General features: G+C 53.5%; 9 protein-coding genes across 9 annotated transcripts; 4 read left to right on the plus strand and 5 right to left on the minus strand.

Moving 5' to 3' along the window:
* Nucleotides 1-831: 831 nt before the first annotated feature.
* Nucleotides 832-1,947, minus strand: CLUP02_18313 (uncharacterized protein; the record flags this gene model as incomplete). The annotated part of the gene is made up of 4 exons (XM_049297215.1): nt 832-930; nt 984-1,344; nt 1,421-1,791; nt 1,867-1,947. 4 exons carry the CDS (start codon nt 1,945-1,947, stop codon nt 832-834), a joined length of 912 nt encoding a protein of 303 aa, XP_049138439.1.
* An 858-nt stretch (nt 1,948-2,805) lies between these two features.
* Nucleotides 2,806-3,378, minus strand: CLUP02_18314 (uncharacterized protein; the record flags this gene model as incomplete). Its single annotated transcript, XM_049297216.1, has 2 exons — nt 2,806-3,050; nt 3,273-3,378. The coding sequence occupies 2 exons, from the start codon at nt 3,376-3,378 to the stop codon at nt 2,806-2,808; spliced, it is 351 nt and encodes a 116-aa protein (XP_049138440.1).
* A 103-nt stretch (nt 3,379-3,481) lies between these two features.
* CLUP02_18315 (uncharacterized protein) lies at nt 3,482-4,351 on the minus strand (the record flags this gene model as incomplete). The annotated part of the gene is made up of 4 exons (XM_049297217.1): nt 3,482-3,565; nt 3,600-3,653; nt 3,726-4,149; nt 4,314-4,351. The coding sequence occupies 4 exons, from the start codon at nt 4,349-4,351 to the stop codon at nt 3,482-3,484; spliced, it is 600 nt and encodes a 199-aa protein (XP_049138441.1).
* Nucleotides 4,352-4,741: 390 nt separating this feature from the next.
* Nucleotides 4,742-6,186, plus strand: CLUP02_18316 (Nuf2 family protein; the record flags this gene model as incomplete). The annotated part of the gene is made up of 2 exons (XM_049297218.1): nt 4,742-6,016; nt 6,073-6,186. The coding sequence occupies 2 exons, from the start codon at nt 4,742-4,744 to the stop codon at nt 6,184-6,186; spliced, it is 1,389 nt and encodes a 462-aa protein (XP_049138442.1).
* A 224-nt stretch (nt 6,187-6,410) lies between these two features.
* CLUP02_18317 (uncharacterized protein) lies at nt 6,411-7,079 on the minus strand (the record flags this gene model as incomplete). The annotated part of the gene is made up of 1 exon (XM_049297219.1): nt 6,411-7,079. One exon carries the CDS (start codon nt 7,077-7,079, stop codon nt 6,411-6,413), a length of 669 nt encoding a protein of 222 aa, XP_049138443.1.
* A 1,354-nt stretch (nt 7,080-8,433) lies between these two features.
* On the plus strand, nt 8,434-10,890 carry CLUP02_18318 (uncharacterized protein; the record flags this gene model as incomplete). The annotated part of the gene is made up of 3 exons (XM_049297220.1): nt 8,434-8,473; nt 8,529-8,671; nt 8,740-10,890. The coding sequence occupies 3 exons, from the start codon at nt 8,434-8,436 to the stop codon at nt 10,888-10,890; spliced, it is 2,334 nt and encodes a 777-aa protein (XP_049138444.1).
* Nucleotides 10,891-11,505: 615 nt separating this feature from the next.
* On the plus strand, nt 11,506-13,652 carry CLUP02_18319 (RTA1 like protein; the record flags this gene model as incomplete). Its single annotated transcript, XM_049297221.1, has 9 exons — nt 11,506-11,727; nt 11,767-11,807; nt 11,868-11,971; nt 12,034-12,086; nt 12,143-12,237; nt 12,294-12,386; nt 12,457-12,791; nt 12,854-13,352; nt 13,415-13,652. 9 exons carry the CDS (start codon nt 11,506-11,508, stop codon nt 13,650-13,652), a joined length of 1,680 nt encoding a protein of 559 aa, XP_049138445.1.
* Nucleotides 13,653-14,174: 522 nt separating this feature from the next.
* CLUP02_18320 (uncharacterized protein) lies at nt 14,175-14,600 on the plus strand (the record flags this gene model as incomplete). Its single annotated transcript, XM_049297222.1, has 1 exon — nt 14,175-14,600. One exon carries the CDS (start codon nt 14,175-14,177, stop codon nt 14,598-14,600), a length of 426 nt encoding a protein of 141 aa, XP_049138446.1.
* Nucleotides 14,601-14,680: 80 nt separating this feature from the next.
* CLUP02_18321 (KilA-N domain-containing protein) lies at nt 14,681-19,864 on the minus strand (the record flags this gene model as incomplete). The annotated part of the gene is made up of 16 exons (XM_049297223.1): nt 14,681-15,500; nt 15,632-15,792; nt 15,854-15,957; nt 16,049-16,080; nt 16,151-16,344; nt 16,530-16,833; nt 16,905-16,951; nt 17,032-17,142; nt 17,223-17,297; nt 17,366-17,401; nt 17,483-17,498; nt 17,560-18,721; nt 18,774-18,825; nt 18,899-19,156; nt 19,267-19,567; nt 19,629-19,864. The coding sequence occupies 16 exons, from the start codon at nt 19,862-19,864 to the stop codon at nt 14,681-14,683; spliced, it is 3,909 nt and encodes a 1,302-aa protein (XP_049138447.1).
* Nucleotides 19,865-20,521: the final 657 nt, after the last annotated feature.

Genomic DNA, 20,521 nt, shown 5'->3' on the forward strand with positions numbered 1-20,521 from the left:
TCAATTAAGAATCGCCGTCAATGGACATGCCCTTGCGGTGTTCCCATGGTGCTGTTCCTTGCTGTGCCACATATTGGGAGTCTAAAATAACCAAGAATATTCAAATCCGCCGGCTCAATGACAAGGGCAGCCCACCCGTGTACTAAGAGAGGATTACATAAATCTGGAGAAGCCCTTGTTTCCGGACCCTCATCCCTCAGTGGGATTCCGAGAGGGAACCCGAAGGGGGGCAAACAGAGTTCATCGTCCCCTCTGGCCACAACTCTTTGCCGCATCGGCCACAGCACAGTAGCGCCCCGCAACCTGTTAAACCGTTGCGGTGCTCTTCATCAGATGATGTGGCTATTGGTGCCGTTTGTGCATCCATACTTACAAAGTTACACGAACACTGTTGCTATGCGCCATCGCGCCCACCTTTCGCTGTCGGAGGGCGTTTTTTTTTTTCCAGGATTCGCGCCATCATCCTTCCCCAGATATTGCTCAGCCCGCTGCGTTGATTCTGAGAAATGTCCTTTGGCGTTAGCCTCTTTCTAGCATATCCTATTGTATGACCGTCATCTTGCCCTTTGCTTCTGTCCACTGAGCTATCACTTCAGCTCACTGACAGCTGCACAGGGCGAGGCGTGCGCGGGGCGTTGGCCTGAAGGTTGCTTCAGCCACTAGGGCGAGTTGACGGTGACACTGACATATGTTTGACGCCAATGACTACCAGCCGTCCCGCCGTCATTTTGCGGGCGGATGATCGACTGGGAAGGGCCTTAGAGCAATGAGAAAGCTAGACTCCTACTAGCAGCCCGGCCGACTGTCAATTCCTTCTCCTTGCGCACAAGCTTATTCTTTCACGTCTTCGAGGTCCTGGTAGACAAAGCGAACAAAGATGATGAGCCAAGACCAAAGTGGCCTTAGCCGTTGAGAACTTGAGGGGAACTTCTAGACACATCATCTGACCGCTCCAGCTCCCAGAATAGCGCCCGCCCCATCACCTCTGTCAGCGGCGTTGCTACGGGTGCGGCTGCGGTGTCTTTTGGCCACCCGCGAGAGCTTCGATCCCAGGCGAGAGACTGAGGAGACTGGACGTTGCGGCTTGCCGTTCGGTTCGACGGTTGCGCAACGTTCTGCCCTGCCGGCCGGTCCTTGACTCTCATCCCACAGTATGCGTGGCCTGTAGGGATCGTACTTGTTGGAAAACTTGAACGTGCCTGTTTGCGAGGCAACAGGGGCCATTTGCCCTTGAAGCAGGGATCGTCCTTCTCCTCTAAAGTACCGTTACCTGCGGAGCGGGACGCCAATACTTCTGTGATGGAGTAGCCAAGGCCATCGGGTGCCGTATCGAGCACAACGCCGCTTGAGGGCAGTTACATGAAGTCTGGCCCTCTTTTGTACGAGAGAAAGACTTGGCTCGATGGGAACCTGCAGGTACCTCGATTGGAAAACCCTCAATTCCTGCTCGTATTCGTCCTCAGCAGCCCTGGAGAAGCTGGCCAAAAGACGCTGCAACCCGTATTTGCTGCGGCCTGCCCACTGCCTCGGGGCCCGGCACTCGCCGCCCACGACGTAGCCTGGAAGGAGTTGGAACCAACACTCGCAGCTTGTAGGGTCTCTTTCCAGCCCCCGTCTAACGAGATCGTGAGCCATATCCATCTGCTTACTGGCTTTACGGTGTTGTGGACATTTGCTGCTGTCAATGCATCGCATGGAACCGTAGCCTGCCACGACTGCAAACATGTGAACTCCTGCACTCCGCCATACTGTAGCATGTCGTTCGCGCTGCCGATATCTGCCCGAGCATGACTAGTGCAGTTGCTGTGGGAGAGTATTGATGCCCCGAAATATCAAAGAAAGTGCGTGTTCCTGTATAATGAGCACCTTGGCAGTCTCCGGGCGGCGGGCACCTATCCCTAACTTGCGATGCTGCGATATGCCCTGTATATCGAAAGTTTCGGTCATTATGTCATGGGAGCCGCTGCTGGCTCTTCATGTAGACATTCCATCCAGGATATGGCGTCGGCCCTGCTGAATCCAAGAGTCAGGACGTCGCAATGGCGCGCGGGCTGCAGATTGTGCGGCATAAGTCCAAGTGTCGCAACTTGCAACTGCTTCATCATCGGTACGTGTGGCTTCAAGGGCTTTACCTGCGTGCCTGCTTGAGGACTTGAGCCAGCGGCAGACCGGGGTGACGACTCCTAGCCGCCTTGGGGGCGATCCTTTTAAGATTGGCGTCCCATCTCAACGTCATTGCGCCGGGGTTCTGGTCTTATCGACCTGCCAGCCTGCCGTAGCGGCGTAGGGTAATTAGGTAGCTGCGGAGGAGTTCGTCATCCGTCAGCTTCCACCCGGGCTTGATTTCCAATTTCCATGTATCCGTCGGTGCTGTATCCGTATGCTTCTTGAGCTCGCTTCATCATCCATAGTTCTCAGGGGCGCATCATGCTGTGCAGATAGCCTGATACTTCGAAGCAGTGGTTGAGTACCCTTCAGGCAGTTGCGTGAAAGATGCCAAACATAGGTTAATAAGGCCTCATTTCTTCTTAGTGGTCTGGCGTGCTGCAGGTGTCGGCCGCATCGTTTCTTTCGCACCTGTCAGACTCGACACGTAGTGCAAGCTTCCCCCTGGATAATGCAAGTGCTGCAGGCACAGCAATGTAAAGCCAGCAGTGTGGTCATTGATGGGTCTCGATAATCCGTCTTCCGGTTTTGACAGGAGTCATTGCTCGACTTCGGCTTCTGCCATGCTCTTATCAGCCGAGCAGGATAACATGTCGGTAATACTGGCTTGATGCTGAGCACCTTCATGCGCACATAGGATCAGCTAGCGTGCGCCGATGGTCCCTTATCCTCGCCCTTGGATGCCTCGATGGACTCGTGGAGGGCGTAATATCCTTTCAATGTCACCAGTCGAGGCTTCGAGGGCGGGGTTGGTGTGTAGACTAGCTCTCCCTCGTCGACCTTGACGAATGAACCACCATTGTTCAGCGAGTACGGTCGCTCGCTCATTTGATCATTAACTGGTTGCAGCTCATGCAGGTAGGCTTGGTCTTGAGCATTAGGCACTACTCACAGCTCTTAAATGCCTACATTAGAGAGGGGATTGGCAGCATCTTCCTATCTGGCAATGGAAAATTGAGTGCTCACATAGCTGGCCAGTCAGGGAAGATTTGCACCAATAATGGTTGGTGAAAATAAATCCCTTTTCATCTGATGACATCCCCCCCTGGCGCCTGGCGGTGACGCTAGACTGGGACTTCCCGAAAAGTAAATCCAAACTGTTTCACGCTCGGAGCCTCTGTTAATGGGAGTCTGTTGTTTCCAGCCAATGACAGCCCACGGCGAGGGGCGTTTCAGAAACGATATCGATGGGTAGACGGCAACAGGGCTCATTGCGAAATGAGACGGCTCCCTTTTTGTCCATAGAGTATTACGGATAGAATCCATTTGGCGAGGCGGAAATGAAGGTCAGTGTCCGTAGTTTGTCTGGCCAAAGTTATCGACCCAGAACTACCTGGACGCCATGTGGGAGAACGGCGGAAACTGGCTGGGGTTCAGCGCAGATCTCGGCTGGCGCGAACTGTGAGGGTGTGTTCATCTGCTCATCTCTGCACCTTTTGGTTAGGGATTGGCAGCTTTCTGGCCAGGTTCGATTGGCCTCTCTGTCTCTGAGAACGCAGGCGAGGTCATCTGCTTCGAAGCGCAGGGGATGAGGACGGTTCTAGGCTTGCCTCTTGAACCGCTTGGTCCATATCCAGGATCCGATTTGGTACTGTCTCCGAATCTCTCATTTTGGTACGTAATGGCCCAGCAGTAGTGCTTTGTAGGCGCCGTGTAGGCCATGGCATGAGAGATTCACCACCGCAGTGGATTCCTGATAGTATTTCTTTCGAATATGACTGTATGACCCGGTGTCTTGATCGAGTTTGAGGCAGAGGATGATACTGGTGTGCGGCCAAGTCCCGGATTGATGAAGTTGCTTCGAAGTTGCTATTAGGCATAAGGTACCAGTGTTTCTCTCGAGTCAGTGCCGAACAATGCGGCATGCGAAGCTTTGGGACAAGGTTTCCTGGAGCTCCGCGAAGTGAGAAGTGCTGAAATTGTTCTGTGACGTTGGCGAGTCGGCAGAGAAGTGACCAAACTCTGGAAGGTCGCGTTGGGTTTCTGCATGTCACTTAGGAAGGCATGAACCCAAGCCGCGCTAACGAAAAGCACCTGCCACGCCGAATCTAAGGTGCCCTGTAGATACGGAGTACACAGGCAAAAGAAAACCTCCCTTTGCATCTGCCTGCAAGCACTAGATCTCTCGTACCTTTTAAGATGCCTACAGGTATGCACTGTACGGATATACAGCACCAATACGCATCGATGCGATAAGTAAAGGGGTACACATTGCACGGGGATGAAGTCGGTGGTAGATGCACAGGCTAGGTACACCGGCAATAAGTCAGACGACCGAAAGCACGTGGCTCTTAGTCATGTGACTCTTCATTACGTAAGGTGAGGTGCTCCAGCTACCTACCTAAGGTACCTCAGCCCCGAAGGTCTTTATCGATAAGAAGCGGGTTGTCGGAGCAACAAGCCCGATAAGCTGTTTACGGCAATCTTTTGATGCCAACCTAACCGCGACAACACCACGCCCAATATCTACAGACACACCTACGGATTCGAATTGACCTTCGTCTTGTCACATCGCATCCAAGCTCGACCAGCCAGTATATCTCACCGCTCCAAGGAGCCCAAACGAATCACCAATATGTCGTACAATCCGCGGATGAGCATCATTCCCGCGACACAGACACAGTCGCGCAATACCCGCAAGAAAGAAGATGAAGCCGACGCGTTCATGCGCCTGCCGGACAAGGAGATTGTCGGCTGCATAACAGACATCGGAATCCCCTTCAACGTTGCCGACCTCCAGAAGCCGAACCCATTGCAGGTGCAGATGATTTTCGAATGGTTTGCCGAATTGCTCCTCAATGCGACCCGCGAGACCGTCGAGCCCGCCATGCGTGCTGCTGCTGAGGACATCTGCGGCGAATACTCCGACATCGTGCCCCCCGACACCCGCAACTTGATGGGCTTCTACGTTTCTCTGCGAGGTCTTCTAGCAGAGTGCGGCATCCAGGACTTCAGCTTCAACGACCTCTACAAGCCCACGCACGACCGTCTTGTCAAAATCTTTAGTTACCTGATCAACTTTGTGCGCTTCCGCGAATCTCAGACAAGCGTCATTGACGAGCACTTCAACAAGGCCGAAACGACGAAATCCCGCATAGAGAGCCTGTACTCGGAGAATCAGGACATGGAGTCGCGTCTTGTCGACATGAAGCGCAACCGCAAGGCAATGGAGGCACAGGTGCGCGAGAAGACGACCCGCAACGAGGAACTCAAGCAGCGGCTGCTGGAGCTGCGGCGTAACCAGGAGCGCGTGGCCGCTCGTCTTGAAGACGCAAAGGTCAAGAAGACTGAGCTCACGACAGCGCTGGAGGAGAGGACAGCACAAAAGCTTACCGCTAAACAAGAGAGCGCAAAGCTTCGGCCCTACGTCATGCAGAGTCCTTCGGCGCTGCAGGCGACCCTGACAGAGCTAAGCAACGCGCTTAACAGCGAAAAATCGCACATCGAGGCCCTCGATCGCCGCTCGCGCGCACTCCAGACATCAGCCGATTCCTTCTCGGTGGTCTCTACGGACGTAGCATCATGCATCAAGGTGTTGGACGAAATTGGCACCGAGCTGGCCAAGGAGGAGGACGAGAACCTGAAGAATGTCAAGCAACGCGATGCACTATCGGAGCGCGGTAACAACGTGCGAGAAGTCGAGCGTACGGAGGCATTGCTGCAGCGGCAATTGCTCAAGTGGAACGAGCGTACCGAGAAGCTCCGCGAGCAAAGTTCTGCCAAGGCCCAGGACGCCAAGGAGAAGATGGAGGAGCTTCGTGCTGTTCACCGTAAGCTCACCGAGGAGAGGACGGACAAGGGCAAGGATATTGAGAGGCGCCGTGTTCGCATTGAGCAAACTGAGAAAAAGGTACATTTACCCTTGATCTTCTGATATGGGACTGGATGCTAACAAAAGAAAAATAGATGTTGGACCTCAAGGAGAACATTGAAAACGAGATTCACAGTGCTTACGATGAGTTCCTCAAGATGGACTCTCACATCAAGCTATACATTACCGAGATGGAGCAGGCTCTCTAGATTATCATTGTTTTGGGTCGGTTATCTGTCACTTTGCCACGATGAAATGAGTTATAAGGATACCATGGGTTTGGCGTTCGAGGCAGGTTTGGGTTCTGTAGATGTTGGAGAGGGGCAAAGACCTGGGTGTTACATGGTCGTGCCCAACGTATCGATACAATGAAGCTTTCGATCTCTTTCGACCCATATCGTTGCCTCGGTCGAGGTTCTGTGCAAGCCAAGTCCTAAAGATCCCAGCGGCCAGTCTGGAAACGAAACCAGCGGCCCAATACTCGTCTCACCTCGACAGTTCTCCCCATCCAGACGCCCTCGCTCCTCCTTGAACTCCCGCTCAAAACCGGCGCATCATCCCGCAGCAGTGACGTAAAGTCTTCATGCCCTCCTGCGCCTCTACGCTCAACGATGACGGGTTTGAATTTGGTGTCGGCCCGGCGAGCTGCCTCGATGAGCACCGCGGCCGAGCTACTGAGGCCTTGCGCGCTCCACTCGCTGCTATCGCGGTGGAGATCGAGAAACCCGTATACCAGGAGCAAAGGCGGGCGACTCTTCGAATTTGACGATGGGTGGTTTGGTGGAGGTGGTATCAGGGAGTCTGAAGTGCCAAAGGCGGACAAGAAGGCACGTAGATGTGTTACGCTGGGGATGAAGAGGACGCGGATGTGACGGGCAATTGCGGTCTGGAGGAGTGTTGCCGAGAGGAGAGGTAGTGGAGGCAGGTCTTCGGACTGCTCATGATTATGTTGAGAGATGTTTTTGCGGCTGTCAGAGACGAGAGCTGAGATGAAGTCCTGTCGTTGATAGCAAATGAGGAGTGTCGTTGGATAGGGCTGGAATGTGACGATGTAATGAAGCAGCTCTGCTGGTGAGGCAGGCGAGAGCACTGTCGGGTTCATTGGTAAAGATTCTGAGAACAATATGTTGCTTCTTGCTAAGTTATACTCTTAGAACCTCGAAAGTATTGTTGTTTTGGTTTGGGGGGTTTCTCTCATTAGATCAGTCCTTGACGAGGTAGAAGTGGGATGAAGGAAGAGTACGATTAAAGCCAATGAGTGCGCCGGGTCGAGGGACCCACTTTAGCCACCTTTCTGTGAGAGACTCGATCTATGACTACTGCTCCAAGTGGTCGTATTAGTGATAGCACCATATCACCATTTCTTTCATCAAATTATTTGGGCTTTCATTCCCTCTTATTGACACTCTAAAATGCTGACGTCTCGTAATGCTCGCTTCCGTTGGATGCTCTTGGTCATCTCATCACATGGGCTACAGACGGGCCCTTCCCATGAACCTAGGCCATGCTTCGTCTTCCTCTCAAGGATCATAGTAAACAATTTGAGATTGTCTTTCATGAGCTGTCTACAATCTGAGAGTCAAACCTGGCAGTGAACGGCATCATGTTTATCTCTTGGAGTCACATTTCTGCTGTCAGGTTCAGAACCAGGCTTGGGCATGTTTGACTAGAAGTTGGATCAAATGGCCTACGACACGCAATATGGCTGTGGAGATTAGGTATAGATGTATCACTCTTCTTCTGTTCTAACTTCAACTTTACTGCAAATTCACTATTAGGCTTTATAGAGTACTTAAATATAGGCGTTAGAAATCACTGGTCAGGATACTTTGCAATCGAGAGCAGTTCGATAATTCTGCTTCCTATGAGAGCTCATTCAAACTCCCTCGGGTCCTTCTACCCGCATCTATCGATACCTCTTCTTGAAATTGCAATCTTATGACTGAGGGAAAGAGTCTAAGAGATTGGGATTAAGCCTCTCTAGGGACTCAATAACCAAAGTATCTTGTTTCTCGCTCCCCAGGAAGACACCCAAAAGCTACTATACTAATGGACGTTTCAAAAACCCTGGATGTGTTTCCTCCAAGCCTATCGAGGATCGGACTTACACTGAGAATACAATTCAACTTGTCAATCAATCGCCAGATACTCACCAGAGACCAAGACAAGTTTCCAACCTTAAAGGGAAGTGAGTGAGCAGCGGATCGGTGTGGGGCAGGAATCGTCCGCCATGGTGGGGCTACCTTACCTATCGAGCCCCGCCCTCTGCAGATACAGCAGCTAAAGGTACCTCAACCGCCCCGGCCTCTGTCCCTCGACGGCCACCTAGCTCAGTCAGCCTCTCGAGCACCCGATGAGACGTCATTTCTCTCCCTGCCACAACGACCCGATATCTCCAAGGCTTCGGAGACCAAAATCCGCCCGACTTCTTCAGCCCGACAGGCCTTTCGCCCGCCATGGAGTCCATTGCGCGGATATCCAGCCTGCTCGAGAGCGGTACGTTTCTTGCTCCTGTCGTCATGTCCCCTCGCTAACGTTTACCTCGTCCCAGCCCGAGAGCTCACCCTCGATGCCGCCTCAGCCACGCGCAGCTCCCGCAGCACCGGCCGCCCTCTCGACCGTACACAGATTAAGAAGCTACTGGACAGTCGAAATGAGCGCGAGGTGCTCGACGGCCTGCGCCGCGTCCTCTCGGTAGGCATCGCGCTCTTCCTAGCCAGCCTACCCGTCCCTGCCTTGGCTAATCGACCCGTTCTGCATAGATGATGTACCGCGGCCAAAAGACGTTACCCTTCTTCTCCTCTGTTGTCAAGAATGTCGCCTCGCCGAACATCGAAATCAAGAAGCTTGTCTATATCTACCTCATTCATCATGCCGAACAAGAACCCGATCTGGCTCTGCTCTCCATCAACACCATTCAGAAATCCCTCTCCGATACGAACCCCCAAGTCCGCGCCCTTGCTCTCAAGACAATGTCTGGCATCCGAGTCCCAGTAATCAGTCAGATCGTATCTCTCGCAATCAAGAAGGGTGTGGCAGATATGAGTCCCTACGTACGCCGAGCTGCCGCCCTCTCCATCCCCAAATGCTACCGCCTCGATCCCACACAGTTGCCGCAACTCCTCGAATACCTAACTGCGCTCCTTGGCGACAAGCAGTACTTTGTCGCCGGTGCGGCAGTTTCGGCCTTCCTCGAGATATGTCCCGATCGAATCGATCTCATACATCCCCAGTACCGGGCGTTGGTCAAAAAGGTCGTAGACATGGACGAGTGGAGTCAGCTGGCGACGCTGAGAATGATGACATATTACGCAAGGAAATGCTTTCCCAGGCGGACACGCAGCGTTAAAAGTCAGGAAAAGGCTGCCAACTTGGGCGACTTTTATGGAGAAACATCGCAGACTGGAGGCGAGGAGCAAGAGGTTGCCGTCGTGGACCCAGATCTCGCCTTGCTCCTCAACGGTATCAAACCGTTGCTACAGAGCCGCAATTCAGCTGTGGTCATCGCGGTTACGAGATGTTACGTCGATATTGGCACGCCGGAATACGTCAAGACAGCGATTGGCCCACTCGTTGCGCTCCTCAGGGGGCCACAAGACATTCAGCAAGTCGCCCTCTACAACATTGTCTCGGTGTGCCTGACGAGGCCAACCGACTTTGTCAAATATGCCAGCCACTTCCTTGTCAGAGCTACGGACCCTGCGCAAGTATGGGAGCTGAAACTGGAAATTCTGACACTCATCTTCCCTCACGCACCGCCACACATCAAGAGCCTCATTCTGAACGAACTCGAGCACTTTTCCGGCTCAACGAACAAAGCGCTGGTAAGAGAAGCAGTACGCGCTATTGGACGGTGCGCCCAGACGGACTCATCTGCGGCTCCCAGGTGTCTTCGTTTACTACTCGGACAGATCACGAGTCTTGATGGAACCTTGGCAGCGGAATCTCTGACGGTGATTCGGCACCTGATCCAGCAAGATCCCCAGGGGCATGTAGGCACAGTTGTTCGTTTGGCGAAGAACCTAGACTCGGCAACAGACCCTCATGCAAGGGCAACCATCATTTGGCTTGTGGGGGAGTTCTCGGGCCTTGAAGGCGAAGACAATATTGCCGCAGATGTGATGCGGATTCTTCTCAAGGATTTCGCGAGTGAAGCAGAGGTAGCCAAGGGACAGATCCTTCTTCTCGCTGCCAAGGTCTACCTACATCACATAAACCGACAAAACGAGAACAAGGGCGAAGACGATGCGCCCGTACCAGTCCAGGACGACCACCCCGTGGCGAAACTCTGGGATTATGCGCTATTACTGGTCCGCTACGACACATCGTACGACCTCCGCGACCGAGCCCGGATGTACCGAGCCCTCCTTTCCGTGCCCCAACTAGCCACGTTAATGTTGTTGGCACCGAAGCCCGCGCCCCAAGCTCCCAGTCCATCAGAGACACGCAAGGGCTTCATGCTCGGCTCGTCAACGCTTGTGTTGGCCGGTGGAGGTGGCATTCACGGGTTACGTGGTTACGATGCTCTTCCCGAATGGGTTGCGGAGGGCTCAGAACCCGACAGGAGATTACGAGAGACAGAAGCAACATCGAGCTACGGTGAGGATAAAAACGTGCCGGCAAGTCAAATGCTCGACAGCGTAGTCAGGGCGGCGCCAACGAGGACCAACGGTCTCGGTGCCGTTGTGGGTGCCGGTGCTGCAAGCGGTGTTGGTGTCAAGACGCTCGATGACTGGCTTGCCGAGGAAGAGAAAGAGGAGCAACAGGCGGCCTTCCACATGGAGGAGGAAGAGGATGATGAGGACGACGAGGAAGAGGAGGAAGAAACAGACGATGAGGATGAAGAAGACGAGGATGATGACGAAGACGAGGAAGACGAAGAGGACGAGAGCAGCGACGACGACAGCGATTGACATGCACGTCGTCGCGTGCGAACCGGTAGCCAGAAGCTGCTCTCGTCGACCTGAAGCATATAATTAAATAACATACATTCTGGCACTTGGGCGCAAAGTTTCTATCGTGACAGTCATCAAACGCGTAGTTTTGCGGCAGGCTGGGCCAAATGCATGAACCCGTTCGCGGAGAAAACAGAAGACTACTAACTTGAAGGTATCGCATCCCAGAGCAACCGGTCTTATAGGGCAGAACTCGGCGACAGATTAGCGGAATGGGCAACGGGTGGTTTTCTTGACTGGCATGACAGCATTCCTCCTAAGCTTCGGAGAGATTGGTTGCCCCGACTGTCTGGGTCCAGTACTACGGGTGCTGGGTCGCAGTTGCACACACGAATACGTTTATAGTAGTCTCGATGGTTACCACGCGAGCGGCAGGCATACCTACCTATCATACAAGCGAACCGAGAGACCCGAGCCATCGCCTTTCGGATCCTCCTAGGCCTCTAACCCGCCGGTGTTTCTAGCGGGACTCGGGAGAAGCTCGAGTGATCCTTGTCGATATCTCGGTTAGGTGTTCGGGTGGCATTCTGTCAGCATCGCTTACCCCGTGTTATTCGGATAGGAAACACCCCGATGGGTGGATTCGGTGCAGACCCGAGCCAAGGCGCTAGATTGATGCTAAGATTCGGGCGTTGGTCTCCGTACCGTCTTTCGGAGTCTCCCCCGTTTGTTGCCTCAACTGTCTCTCCTCTTGACTCTGTCTGTTGTCTCTTACATATAGTGTTCGGGACAAAGGTTGTTGACTGCACTGGGGATCCGCAACTTGATCTCGAATCACTTTATCAATTCCTACTTGTGAAGTCTTAAGTCCTGATAAGATCCACCATGTCACAGAACGTCCGAGGGCCCAACAGAGAGACAACCAACATCCAATGGTCACCCCTCACACACACACAAACTCCGTAAGCGGCAGGCGCACTGGTTTCCAATTCGAGCGGGCGAGCGGGTCCTCGGGTAGAAGACGAAGATCTTGGCTCTGTCCTTAGCGTCACCGTTTGCTGCCAACCCTTGTCGCTCTTTTCGCAGAAGATGCCATCTCGTTTCTCTCGTTTTGCTCGGTTTTCGTGTTACTAACCTATACGCTGACCAGTCATATGGCAGAGAAAACTGAGGAGAGGGTTGTCATGGATTTCTGGACCCTGAGATGGTGGTCTGTCTGCCTGTCAGTACGCAGATACTAAAGAGGCAGAGGCTGCTGTCCATGTTGTAGCTGAAGCTCATATGTTTCGCATCCATATATGTAGATGACAAACCTCGGCTGCGTTTCTTACTGTCATTTCTATTCGGCATCTACATCTTGGTTCAGTCCAAGTCTTTTTATTTCTTCCAAGGCATTTTCGACAGAACCATTGCCTCTTCAGGCTCGTGGCAACAATAACAGATACCAAGCGAGAGGAAAGAAACGAGGACTCGGACAATATACCATCCACTCAAACTTGCGATCGATCGCTCTGGTGACTTCGGGCACCTTGGGAAGATTCGTGTACATCCCGAGCCTCAACGAAGCCAGACGACTTTACTCAGCAGCACATCCAAATCGACCATCATGTCGGCCAACGACACCACGACACGGCGGCCTTTCCGCGAGTGTACCGAAGTCTCACAGCTTTGCCCCGTCGAGATGACAGTCTTGTCCTACTACCCCAACTTCGGCGCCAACATCTTCTTCGCCGTCGCTTTCGGTTTGATCGTGCTCGTGTCGGCAACCATTGGAACATGGAAGCGCACATGGACGTTCATGGCTCTTGTGACGGGCGGCTGTGTCCTCGAGACAGTTGGTATGGAGTTCCCTTCCTGTCTTGCCATTCCTCACACACGAACCCATCATCCCAACTTACAACTGGATGAACCATGCCTCCGTGCTCCTAGACCCGCAAGCACCACCAAGAATCCCCCTTTCTAACAACTGACATAACTCCAGGCTACGTCGGCCGCACCCTCCTCCACGAGAACCCCTGGAACAAGGACGCTTTCCAGATGCAAATCTGCACCATCATCCTCGGTCCGACCTTCATCTGCGCAGGAATCTATTTGACCTTAAAACACGTCTCCGCCAACCTCAACCCATCCCTCTCGCGCGTCCGCCCTCGTCTGTACCCGCTCATCTTCCTCCCCGCCGACCTCACCTGCCTCATCATCCAGGCTATCGGTGGCGGCTTGGCTGCTGCGGCGGGCCAGACGAATAAGAAGCTGCTAGACGGGGGCAACCAGGCCATCATTGCGGGTATTGTGCTGCAGGTCGTCGTGTTGATGCTGTTTGGGATCACTGGTGCGGACTACTGGATCCGCGTGAGGAAGTGGGCGCACGGGGCCGATACCAGCGCCGGCGATGTCTCGCTGTACCATGCCAAGAGGTTCAGGTCCTTTATCTACGCTGTTACGGTGGCGTATGCTTGTGTTATGATTCGTTGCATTTACCGGTAAGTTGGGCTGGTATACCACAAAAACAACAGAGGACAAGGGTTGACTGATCTTGTTACAGTGTTGCCGAGATGGCCGGTGGATGGGGCAACCATATTATGCAGGACGAGGTTTCCTTCATGATCCTCGACGGCGGCCTGGTCTTGATCTGCGTCACGATGCTTACAGCCTTCCACCCGGGTTTATTCTTCCCGCAAATGGCGAACGCTCGCAAGGCATCTGTCGGAGAGAAGTCGGAGACGACAACAACATCAACACCAGAAAATACCAAGATCGAGTCTGGGCGCGAGTCCGCATGAAGATTCGAAAGAAGGATGTTAGAATCAAGAAGATGGTATTAGACGGATGAAGAAGGTATCATGGAAACACTGTTCTCGACAGACAGTCAGGTCAATTGGGCATCGGCGCAAAGGCGCTAGATCTTTTTTCGAAACCTCTTAGACTGTGGATTTGCAATTTGTCAAAGAACTTGACATAATATTCAGTGAATTTCGGCTCTGCCTTTCTGTGAGCTTTGTCGAGTATGTTCATGTCGACAAACCAAGTCTGCAAGATCTGTCTACCAGCGGATCGACAAAGAATTGGTTGTTTATTGTTTAAGAAATAACGTTTGTTCAATATTTAGAAAGTCCCCTCTACAATATTCACGGGCCACACCTAGACAGTGACTTGACTTCTACATATAAGCTAGGTGTTTTCCCTTAGATTTTCCACGGAAAACTGTCGGTAACCTCATCTAAAATATCCTCCAACAGCCATACATCTTGTATGAGATAGGAAAGCAGTCTTTGTAAGTAATTCCCATGACAACTTTGCTCACAATGTGTGTCGCAGACGTAATCCACTACATGTGCAGCATCTGCAACACCCGTCTAGGAAAACCACGTCGCCGAGTCCTCGAGCATTGTTCCGCTGTCATCCTGAACAGCAAGAACCGCCAACACTGCGGCGTCCTCTACGACACGGTTCCTGAACCGTCCGCTGCCGATCCGGCACTCAATCATTCGGGACTCGAGTTTGAAGTCTTGAAAACAGCGTTGGGCTACACTCTCATCGAGCCACAACACCGTCGTCCTAAGCCAAAGGCGATTCGATGCGACTTGTGCGTAGACCATCTTGGGGAGAAAGAGGCTGAAGTGAGAGAGAAGTGGTGGAGGGCAGAGACAAAGGCACTGGCAGGTACCAGAAAGAACAAACGGCTAATCCCAGGACCTTCAACTGCGGGGTGGTCTGACATCTATCGATGAATGGTTTCATAGTTCTGGTAAGTGTAGGTTTCCCAAAGGCCCTAGAAATCTAACATCCTAGCTCGACGGATGACTGTTTTTCACTCCTTGCCTCCCAAGTACCGATAAACGACGGAAAAGTCCCGCCCTTTGCACCCTTCCTCGGTCTCAGCAGAAGCATACACCTCGGTTGCCTTGCCCGCCAACTCCAACTTGGCACCAGCCTCCCGCGCAGCAACGACGGCCAACCCAAGATCTTTGCGCATCAGCCCGATCCCGAACCCGCCCTTATAATCCCGTCCCGCGGGACTCCCCTCGACGACGCCCTTGACGGGGTTATTCACCTCGCTAGGCCAGCACTTGCCCGTACTAACGTTGATCACGCCCGCGAGAACCTTGGGATCCAACCCCCACTTCATGCCCAGGTTCATCGCCTCAGCCGTGGCGATGTTGTTAATGGCCAGTAGGTAATTATTCGCCAGTTTCGCCGAGAGCCCCGTCCCCTGCGGTCCGCAGTGCAACACGCGCCTGCCCATACGCAGGAGCGTCGGCTCCACGGTGGGAAGATGCGTTGCGTCGCAGCCGAGCATGAAGGTGAGCGTGCCGGCCGTGGCACCGACGACGCCGCCGGACATTGGGGCGTCGACGAAAGTGCCCCGGTTGCTGGTTGAGGCCGAGACCGAGGCGGCGACCTCGCGGGACGAGGAGGGGTCGATGGTGGAGCAGTCTATAAAGGTGCGTTTGCGGGAGGGCAGGTCTTTGAGGATGGAGGCGTAGACTGCTTTGACGTGGGATGGTTCGGGGAGAACGGTGATGATGGTGTCCTGGTGAGTCGTATGAGTATTCATGCCCTTGGTACAGAAATTGGAGCTTGAAGAAATACGGCATGAGGCTCTCGAGATCAGAAGACTTAGGAAGTTGCTTTACTCAGTGGACGGATGTAGGCCGCCTCATAGTTGGCAAAACAGTTTTAAGAATGCATCATACGAGCACAGATGGGCCATCTTGAAAGATGGAAAAACGAAACACGGTAACTTACAGCTTCAATTGACGCATCTCGTGCAGTGTCAACAACAGCAACCTTTGCGCCGCCGGCCTGAGACTGGTCCATCTCCTTTGCCAGGTTGGAGACGGCGTCTTTATTGATGTCAAAGATGCGAATCTCATCTTTGGGACTCAACTTGGACTGAAGGTTCTTGGCCATTTGGTAACCCTGAAATGGAACGGTCAGCTTCATGAGGGGTTTAATGCCATTGAGTTTAGGAGGGCCATACCATTTGTCCTAAGCCGATGAAGCCATAACTCTCCAACCGCCGGTGCGTCGTCGCAAAGCCGCGCTGTTGTTGAACGAGTCTCGGCAGAGCTCGCAATGTGGAAACTGCCCGCATCTTGTGAAATGTATTCCAATTTCAGATGAGGAAAAGCAACAGGTACTTGAGTGACAGTGAAAAGAAGGAGACAGAGCACACTCAAAACCGGAAAGATGTAAGTGTACAATGCTCTTGTTCAAAGTTGGATGAGAGACGGGCACTCCAGCCGATCGTAACCCCAGCTTTCCACTTCCACTTCACCCGCTTGCGCGCTGCGGGGGAGCAAGCCAACGGTTATCCGGGGAGCCGGCCATTGCCGGTGTTAGCCATGCCCGCTCGTGTCTACCCCGAATGATGCACGCGGGCGACCTTGGACCTTGGCCCTTGGCCCCTCCCCCCGTCATCCGAGACCTTTGTCTCCCAACCCATGCATTGGTGCGTCTGCGGGAGCGGCCCTGAACGAATTGGAGAAGAAAAGAGTGGTTCCGCGCCCCTTGCAGATGATGCTAAGAATACCGCATGGTGCCGGGAGAGCGCACGCATATACTAACGTCGCTTGGGAAAAGGTCAAATCCGAGCTTAGCCTTTCCCTCACGACAGAAAGGTGAGTAGGAGAAGAATTACTTTCCGCTTTTCAGACATCGTGAGAAATTTCTGATTTCTTATATGCCGTGGCATGTGGACCGAATGACATCAGTTTGACAAACATCATCTCCATTGCCGATGGAGACAGTTGAGACGACGATGGAGACTGAAGGGATAAGTGGTGGAGATTTCGGCGAGGAACTGACTCTTCGCCAAGGGCCTTCCATGAAATAATGGGACGTCTGACTGAGTAATAGACGGTTGGGCCATTGTTTTCTACCAGCAGCGGCTGGGATAGCTTAGGGACAAGGGCCTCGTACGGCCAACTTGTAACATACAAGCCAGTCAACAACCCAAGCCTCGCATCATACCATGCACTAAGCTATGTAGGCGGGTACTACATTGAGGAAAGTTGTGGAGTGACTCGGACAAAAACCGGATGAGGCTCTGCTTGAGCGAAATGGAGCATCCGGGTAGCTGGCTTCACAAGCACAAAACGTATCATAGTCGTGATAGTTACATTAGGGTCAACGACATAACACCCCTTGACTGCTTACGAGCGACATAATTGTCAAGACGATAGCGCCTCGAAGAAGCATCTCTTGCAACGCATGCACCGTATCCCATTCGACGCCAAAAAGCAGAGAAATACCTAAACAATACATCAACTACAATTGCCTCAATCCTGAACCACGGCCTTGCCCTCCCGCGTATCCCCCTATCGCCCGTGGAGACGATCTCAATGTACACTTATTTGATCCCACCCAATATTCCACAAGCAACGAGTGAAAAGAAAGCTGGCCCGAGTGCCCTCGGGCTCTATCTGGGTATGATGAGTAAGGCAATAAAACGATATAGAAAGGCTGCCGCCGAGTCCTCGGCCTGGAAAACGGGCTTGAGGCAGTCAGAATATCTGATATTCCACGACTGTATCAACCGTCTTCACTGCAACCTAGAGCCCCCCGAAATGCTCCCGACACGTCAAACGACGTCTCAGAAAGAACCAACAAAGTACGAGAATGCGCTGCAAATTTTGTTAGCCGATTTCAGTCCCAGATGGCAATGAGCAAATCAGAGATACATACCCGACGGCCAGTGACACGGCACTCAGACCAAACAAAGCCCGGTTCCGTACGCGGAGCTTCTTGACCTGCACCTCGGTGGTCTTGGCCTTCTTCGACCGCGGCTCCTCGACGACCTCCTTCTCCTCATCCTCATCGTCTCCTTTTGAAATCTCTTCGGCTCCACGCTTGCTCTTGGCCTTGGGACTGTCAACGCCTTCTGACTTGATGGCGGCCGCCTCGACCATTTGCTTCGCCTCCGCAATCATACGCGCAGTCTCCTCGGCAGATGGTGGCTCTGCGCTCAACAGAGGAAGCTCTAGTGACACGGCAGTGTGCTTAGTCTCGTTGCCGTCCTCATCCGTCTTGATAGCTTGGTCAACTATGACCTTGGCCTTGGGCTCTTCTTCCCTAGCCTCGAATACAAGCACTGGTTCCGTCTCGACAGTCTTGACAATGGTCTTGATCTCCGCTTCGGCGTCCTTGTCCTCTTCAATAACGCCGTTGACTTCCAGCTTAGTGGCAATTGTGGGCGTAGATTCTCTAGGCTCAACAGAGTCGGCCTTGGCCCGGCGCTTTCTGGGCGATCGGACAGGTCTAGGGAGTGTCGTGACAGCGGCGGCCTTGGTAGGGCTTGCTGAGCGGCGAGATCGAGTGCTACGAGGGAGTGAAGTCGGGGTAGGAGGAGCAAGCTGAGGGTGAGCCTTGAGAAGCTCGTACTTGGGGGGCGCCGTGATCTTCTTAGGAGGGCTATCAGGGGTGTTGGAAACGGCAATAGTCGCGGGATCCAGTAGGGCGCGGATCCAAGGCCCAACGCCGTACTCCTCAGCCAGCGCCAATGCATGGTCTGGAGGAATCCAGACGTTGCCGGCAGTCTCCTCGGGGCTGGTAGAAGCGAGTGACTTAATGTACTTGCGTTCGGCCTCTTCTTCGGCGGCCTCGGCGTAAGGGAAAGTGGCCTTGAACATTCCTGTCGCAGAAACAAAGCCGTCGTGGCTGCGTCGCATCAAGAAGTAGCTGTTAGGGCTGGACTTGAAGATGCCAGAGACGATACCCTTGGGCAAGGGAGCGCGGAGGTGGGCATAGTCGAATACACCGAGAGCAGCGCCTTCCCCTTCGGCCAGGTTGACCATCTTGGCCGTCAGCTGAGTCTGACCGAGTCGACGACGGGCTACGAGGTCATCGTCTAGAGTCTGGTTAGCAAGCACAAAGTGCTAGGCGCAGTCAATTGTTCGTACAACGGGGCACATCCTCAGTCATGAGGGTGTTGCGCTTTGCGGGCAGGTGCCGCTCGTGAGCTGTAGCAGAAGGCATTTCGGAAGTGTGGGACAGAGAGCGTAAAATTGGCGATTAAATTGGGTACGTTCAAAGGAAGTTTGCGATGCGCGCTGGCGGCAATCGAGGAGTGGTGTCTTCCAGGTCGCGTCGACGATGGGCTCGATCGGAGGAAGGGACTAAATCGTCGCGTCAGCTTGAGGGCAGGTAGGAGCGCATAGATGGCGCGCAAAGAAGAGAATGATGGTGAGGTCTGTGGTAGGTGTCGCTTACCGAAGACTCGTTGGGGCTGACGGGAGCTGGCGATGGAGTTGGATCCTCGGAGCGCCAACGTGACGTGACGGGTCTGTCGCGTAAAAAAAAAAGGGTGCAGGGGTGGGTTGGCGATGCGGTTGATGAAGAAAAAAGATTATAATTGATTGTAGGCAATGGGAACAGCGATCCCGATAAGGGCACAGGCACAAAGGGCAAAGCTGTCTCAAAGGATGGATCGAGGGGAAGAAAGAAGATGTGGAGGGAATGTGTGTGAGAGAGTGAGGTGTGGTAGTGGTGGTGTGAAGGAAAGAGGGAGGGACGAGTCGCGGGATAAGAGAGAGAGAGAGAGGTGGTGGTGGTGACTTGTGAGGAGGAGAGGACGGGGGAGGAAATGGAAGGAAGAGAGGCGGCCCCGGGACGGGAAGAGCCTGAAGCTGGGCTACTTTTGCGCGCGCAAATTGGAGCAGTAGGTACCTCACCACTCGAGTCTCCAGCAGCGTGTCTCGTCCACCGGAGCGTGTGGCAGCAGCAGTAGTAGAGCAGTAAGAGAAAGAGAGCTTCACCTCAAACTTTGGGGGTCCTCCTGCTCATTGGGTAAGATTGGAGGGAGGGGTGGAACTGCGGGTTCGGAAAGCGAAGCGTGACGGCGTGACCCTGACGCGGGAGAAGCCTGAAGGTCGAAGAGCACGTAAAAGGCACTATTGGAACGAAGTATGCGACATAGATGGATACCTCTGTTACCCAAGACTATAACACTGGAAGAGATGTACCTGTCTATCGCGACTGCCACTTGCCGCATTTGACGACCAGCACCTCCGGCGCTTTCCCCGGAAATGCAGTTAGAACGGATAGATACATCCTGCCAGCTGCGCAAGGTCGGAAGAAAAGTCCCTGACTCCTGAGGAAGGAGGGAAGGAAGATTATCGATGCGACGGTCCCTTCCTTCTTTGCCTTTACCCGTTGCGTGACCCATGTCACTTCTTAAGCCAAGCCGAGAGAAAGTTGAGATTTTGACACTCAGGTTTTCTGTCCCACTGAGCACACGTTTCCTCAGAGAAGCTCTTCAGTCTGCCCCCCGGTCTGTCCCCAACAATTTTCGTCGCGAACGCGCAGAGCTTTGGACACCCTGGGCGCCGTTCGCAGTCTCCAGCCAAGCGGAGACAAACGAGCCACAGGCCACAGGATTCTAGGTTCTTCAAGCTCGAGAGGGTCCAGTGTCTCTTCTCCCATTTCACCAAGGTATGGAGTACTGAGTACTCCGTACTGTGTCCGTACTTCTCCAGCATGCCATGCATGGATATCCCCCCTTTCAACTTGGTCGACATCCTTTCCTTGCACCGAGATTGAAAGCGGCGGCAGCACCAGAGCAAGCAGCGCGGGGGGCCCTTACCCGGCTACGATTGTGCCTAGCAACGGGCGAACTGCAGCTATCCCGCCTTCAGCCCATCATTCGACC

The sequence above is a fragment of the Colletotrichum lupini genome, chromosome 10 (assembly GCF_023278565.1).
Source record: "Colletotrichum lupini chromosome 10, complete sequence".
Lineage (NCBI taxonomy): Eukaryota > Fungi > Ascomycota > Sordariomycetes > Glomerellales > Glomerellaceae > Colletotrichum > Colletotrichum lupini.